The sequence below is a fragment of the Carassius auratus genome, chromosome 8, assembly GCF_003368295.1.
Source record: "Carassius auratus strain Wakin chromosome 8, ASM336829v1, whole genome shotgun sequence".
Classification (NCBI taxonomy): Eukaryota; Metazoa; Chordata; class Actinopteri; order Cypriniformes; family Cyprinidae; genus Carassius; species Carassius auratus.
In genome coordinates, this window is record NC_039250.1 from 195,602 (window position 1) to 201,804 (window position 6,203).

The 6,203-nt window shown below is 34.9% G+C and overlaps 1 protein-coding gene across 1 annotated transcript in view; it reads right to left on the reverse strand.

Moving 5' to 3' along the window:
- Positions 1 to 640: 640 nt before the first annotated feature.
- Positions 641 to 6,203, reverse strand: part of LOC113107906 (uncharacterized) — a 7,873-nt gene continuing 2,310 nt past the window's right edge. The window contains exons 6-14 of the mRNA XM_026270746.1: positions 6,198 to 6,203; positions 5,072 to 5,140; positions 4,563 to 4,616; positions 3,144 to 3,212; positions 2,987 to 3,040; positions 1,781 to 1,849; positions 900 to 959; positions 711 to 808; positions 641 to 646 (exon numbers count right to left, since the gene is read on the reverse strand). The exon at positions 6,198 to 6,203 is cut by the window's right edge and continues 48 nt beyond it. Of these exons, the coding sequence (XP_026126531.1) occupies positions 641 to 646; positions 711 to 808; positions 900 to 959; positions 1,781 to 1,849; positions 2,987 to 3,040; positions 3,144 to 3,212; positions 4,563 to 4,616; positions 5,072 to 5,140; positions 6,198 to 6,203 (485 nt within the window). The remainder of the gene's footprint in view (positions 647 to 710; positions 809 to 899; positions 960 to 1,780; positions 1,850 to 2,986; positions 3,041 to 3,143; positions 3,213 to 4,562; positions 4,617 to 5,071; positions 5,141 to 6,197) is intronic.

Genomic DNA, 6,203 nt, shown 5'->3' on the forward strand with positions numbered 1-6,203 from the left:
CTTACATTATCCCAAATGTTTCGAAGAATGTTTAAATCCAGAGAAATAAGTAATTTTAACTAGTGACATATGTTTTAATAGACTGGTGATAACCGCACAGAGTGGGATTATAATAAAACTTTCAAATGCATCTACTATGATACGCCAAAATAATATATGATTTTAACCACTGCAAATCAGTTGTATTTCTATTTTTTAAAGATTCTTTAAAAATAGTTATGGTTTTCATAAAATTATAATGAGTAGCAAAAACAGTTTTTGATGATAATTAACACTAAGATGAACCATTATTAATAACTGCCATTAATAATTGCTATTAACTGATAAGCATATTCTAATGATTTTTTTCATGTGACACTGGAGGCTGGATTAATGAGTATATAAAAATATTTAAAAATAACAGCTCATTATTTTTCAATAATAATTTTATACATTAGCAAGTAAATGCAGTACGCATTAGAGACTTCTTTCAGCAACATTTCAACTTAATCATTCCATGATTTTGACTAGTAGTGTGTATAAACATGCACACACATGTTTGCACACAAACATTTTGTTAGTAGTTGTAGGTTTGACTGTTTCAGTGATCTTACCATTCTCTGCATAAACCCTCTGTCTGCCAGTCTTTGTTCCAGCCTATCTAGGTCTGCAATAGATGCTAGAGGAAAGACACCACCCTCTTCCTCTTCAGCCATCAGCATTTGGGGTACAACACGCCTGTTCCCCACTAGAGACTGGACCAGTGAAGTCAGATGGTTGATCTTCATGTCCATTTTCTCTAGTGTTTCCAGAATTGCCCTTTCTACAGCTGCAACACAGAAGATAATTAAATTTTTTATGTAGCTTTAATGAATTAAATTATGCATTTTGCAACTTATTTAAATTAATAAATAACGTACATGTACATTGATTTGTTACAGTACTCAAGACTGGATTTTCCTGTCTCCCACAAGAAGTACCTGTAAGTATAAATTTACTGTAAGGTTTTAAATATTAGATGTAGTGTTACATGCATCTGCCTTGAGGTTATCAGAAGAATGTCACATTATTTAGGGTAAAATGTTTACCATTTTCAAAAAAAAAAAAAACAATTATCCTGACCCTTATATGCATTTCAGTGCTTTCTGGTTTGCTAAAGAGCCTTACTGGAGCTCAAAAGGGGAGTTGGTAAGTAAAAACTTAAAGCTGCAGTAGGGAACTTTTGACGCTCTAGCGGTTAATAAACAGAACTGCTTGCGTCTTGCGGAAGAACATCGTAGCCGGAACTACTTCTCTCTGTTTATGTCTATGAAGAATCACAAAGGTACTGGGTTACTCTGCCGCGGTACCCCCGAAGCACAAAAACACGGTTTGGAAAATGGATTCATGGTGTACTCGCTTATTATGTTCATTTTTTCTACATTTTGAACACAAACAAAGTTACGGACCGCAGCTCTGATTGGTTGTTTCTCAACGGGAACGATGTATTTCTGCAAATGGTAATAGGACACTGGGAGGAGCCAGAGGAGCTTGATTTTTACACAGATTATCTGTCTCATATTCTACTGTCAGGACATAATGACAGGTTTAACATGTAAAAAAATATTTTTTTTTACAAAAGTTCCCTACAGCACCTTTAAAGTAAGCTAATAATGATAATTTCAACATCAGAAATGTAACCGGACAGAAAAGGTGTGCTCTATGGATTGAACACAAAATATTATGTTATTCAGTTTTAGATTGTGCCAAGGGCTGTGAATTAGTGTTTTCTCCTCCTTATTTCTATTTAATGTTCTTTTACCTTGTGTGTTAGGTGGATGAGCACTCCAGCCGTCTCCATGATGGTCTACCTGAAAGACGCCCACTGGAGCTGAGAAAGATGGGAGTGGGTAAAATTTGCTTGTTACCAAAACAAATAAATACACCGTAAAATTAAAACCAATTTTCAGAAAAACATAAAACATCTTTGCCTCTTATAATAACTGTAATAAGAGTTTAGTTCAATTATTTTTACATTGACATCGACCAAAAATCTATATTGGTATTCTGTTGACAGCATGAGGACTCTGATGTGAATTTCACAATAGGAATCAGGGCTCACAAAATAAAAAAATCCCTGGTAGCCCTTCAGACAGGTACTCTTCAGATTTTGGTAGCCCGAAATATAATTTAACTAGCCTAAATAAAAAAAATAAAAAAGATTTCTTATACCATATAACAACATAATTAAATCTCCAATACTCCAATAACTGACTTAGTTTATCATGGTTTACAATTATTGTCAAAGTTATAAATAGTGCTGGGTATCGAGTTCGATTCTTTTTAGGCACCAACCGAATTGCCACGATACCATCCAATATCGATAAAACCTCTTGTCATTCGATACCAAACTTTGTTACCTAAAGGCTTAATCTTGTCAACATCAGTGAGCCAATAAACCTGCAGCACTAGGTGTGTTCGACAAGAAGCGGCAACGATTGATGTTGACATCCGCAAGAGCAATTCAAAAACCTACAAATCAGTCTGCTGTAACTCTCTTGGTCCTGTGCAGAGCTTTGTCAAGTTGAACACACCTCTACTTGTTTATACTCAGAAAGATGTTGCTCATACGTGAGGCTGTGGCATGAAAGCAATTTAGATTTTTTTTTTTCTCCTGCTTTACTAAAATCATAGCTACCATGATTTCTAAACTGATGGTATTTACCAAATAGTTTTTTTTATTTTTGGCGTAACTTCATTTTAAATTATTTTTGGAACATGATTAAAATGAACAATAATGCTGTCATGTCCTATTATACCCTTAATGTTTATATAACATTAAATCATGATATTTACTATGATTTGAAATTGTGTGCAGTTTGATTTAGTTTAATTCTACAAAAACGTGCAGGTTATTATTGTACTTTCAGAACAAACAACTTCCTGTGAATGTAGCAGTCCATCATGTCTGTATTCCTGGACATTGTTCATGTTATCAGACATTGTGTTTTTCCCCTTCTTAACTTACTCAGTGTTCTTCCTTGGTGTGCCCCTGAGGGTCTCAGGACAGAAAAGGTGTGCTCTGTGGATTAAACAGATCATGCATCTTATATTATCTGGTTTTAAATGCTGTGAATGAAGTTTTTCTCATTTTCATCTACTTATTCTGTTTAATGTTCTTGTACCTTGTGTGTCAGGTGGATGAGCACTCCAGCTGTCGCTATGATGGTCCGCCTGAGAGATGCCCGCTGGAGCTGAGAAAGATGGAGTGGGTGAGATTTGCTTGTTACTCAGACAAGTAAATGCACATTAAAATTCTAGCTAATTGAATTTCAGAAAATAATAAAAACAAAGAAAAATATGTATTAAAATCTATTTTTAAAGTAAAATCATGGCATCAATGCCATCCAGAAGAAAATAAGTCAGTAAATGGTAACGTACACAGTCAAAGCTTTTTGAACCGTAAGATTTTTAATGTTTTAAATAATTCTCTTGTGTTAACCAAGCTTGCATTTATGTATGCCAAAATACAGTAAAAGCACTAATATTGTGAAATATATTTTTACTATTTAAAAAATATGCTTTATACAGTAAAACAGGCCTTAAAGTTCTTTGACACTGTGCCGGATTTCCGATGTGCAGCATTTAATCCTTCATAAAAAATAAAAATCATAATAAAGAATCTTGTTGATTGATGTCACTTTTGAGTCCATGCGTTCGCCTACCAATTGTATGAGAAGTGCAACTTTCACTCTCAACCAAACTAACATTAGTAGCCAGTCAGAATGTTTTGCTTTTATAAACACGAGATGCGCATAATAGTATTCAATTACAGAGTCAGAGCCCTGATGAATGGAGAAGCGTGACAAAAAGCTGTGAGGGCGAAATGGTCAAATATATCCATCTAGAGCAAATTTACAAATTTAAACAGCTCAGAGTAATCATGTCATCTCCATAAGAATGATATGATTGCCAAAACATATTTACCGGGATTTCTGAAAAGGTCCTGTTCACCCATGATCTATTAATGGTAAACTTACCAGTGAAGACTGTATGGGGCTAAACTCTTCCTCTCTATACGCTTTGAATTTTATTTGCTTAACGTAATCTGGAAAAACCATGTGCATTATCTCACTAGATTTGTAACGTAAATCATTTATAAAACTTTGCCAACACAGCAGATACATCAACCTATGTCTAAATATGCCATTGTATTGGACATTGCGATTCCAAAATAAATGTTTCTGCACGTGGCAAAATATTAAAATTTTATGGATTTAAACATTGTTTAATCAAGCCATATTGCCCAGCCCTACTAGGTTATTAAAAAGCTGACTTTTCACAGTGTATGCTCCTAAACCAGGGGTGGCAAACGGCGGTCCTGAAGAGCCACAGCCCTGCACACCTGAACAAGCTATTCAAGGTCTGAAGGGTTACTAGAAATCTACAGGCAGGTTAGTTTTAATAAGGGTTGGAGCTGAACTCTGCTGCAGCTGTCTTAAACCCTTCTTACCCAGCTATTCATAGTAGATCATCATTTTATCATGTGTCCATTTGTGTCATTTCAGATTACAACACCGTTATAACGATCAAATGTAACTTACTCTGTGTTCTTCCTTGGTAGTCACCTGAGGGTCTCAAGACAGTAAAGGTGTGCTCTACGGATTAAACACAAAATATTATTCTGTTTTAGATTGTGTGAAGGGTTGTGAATGCTGCGGTCACACTAGACTTTGAGCTTGCAAAGTTTCCTTGGACGCAGCAACAATTATGATATGATGTCATACTCTGCAGTGTTGTTTAAAAAAACACTTAAAATCAACACACAATGCATAATGATACATTTAAAAGGTAAAAACACACAATCTACTCCACTTTCTCTCAGCGCTGCAGTTTAAAATTTTTTGCTGTGATGTATCAAACTGCTAATGGTGATACAGTTTCACGTGATGTGAATTCGCAAGTCAAGAGTCACCAAGATTGGAACTTTGGAATGCAGCGAAATGCGAAACTTTTCAAACAACTTAAGTTTCCGGCTTGATGCATTCGCATCCATATTAATGGAAGTCAATGGAAAGAATAATAATCTTTATTCTATTTAATGTTCTTTTACCTTGTGTGTCAGGTGGATGAGCACTCCAGCTGTCGCTATGATGGTCCGCCTGAGAGATGCCCACTGGAGCTGAGAAAGATGGAGTGGGTGAGATTTGCTTGTTACATTAAGCAAATTAACAAACTAAGGCCTGCAACACACTCAGTAGCCAGAATTACGTTTTATTTTTTTGGGGTGTAAAATCATGAGCCATGTGAAATCATGCAGATCAGTATAAAAAAATTTGAGGGGCATGGGGTTGGTGGTCATGATGTTTGAAGTCCAGGGTTTTTCCTGGGTCAAAAACGGTCTTCGGTGGAGGCTGACGGTCATCCACCCAGTAAAAAGAACTCTACCCATGTGATTTGCAAAATACTACAATATATTTTAAAAAATGCAATGAAACAGTATGTGAGTTTTGCTTATACTATTATTTAATGAAATATAAATCACTGTCAAGTAGGGCTGGACCAGAATATTTGATTATTTGAATATTCGTTTGGTGGGTTGGCATTAGTGTTGCTTTTGTCAATGAAAATTATGACTATATATCGTCGTCAACGAACCTTTATCATGTGACGAAAATGAGTCGAAACGCAACGTAAATGCTGGTCATGTGACAATGACTATAATTAATTGTATAATGCAGTATTGTTGACGAATAAAAACAAGACTAAATGTGGTTTACAAAATAAAAACTATGCTAAAATGTCTTCATTTTTGTTCACCAAAACGAAACAATGTTATAAGTTTTTTCATCTCATTTAGTCGCATTATTATTTATTATTATTATTTTGCAGTATTTCTGTTCCCTATGTCTCACTGTGCAGATGCAATTGACGTCACTTCCTCAAGCCCCACTCGCAGCATTGTTTAGATACTTGATCTATGTATCTATCCATGTATGTATCTATGTATCTACTTTGCAGTTATTTTAATGTACATTGATACATTGCAATTGCAGTTTGAACTCGGATCTGTCATGCCACGTTAATGCCACAAAATTCAAAAAATAATAATAATGAGCCACTCCTTTTCTATTAAATAATAGAATGATCTGTGAAGGGTGTCAAATTAAAAAAATTAAAAATTAAAATAAATTAAAAATTAAAAAAATTACTTGAGTGGATTTGTGTAATGAACTTACTCTGGC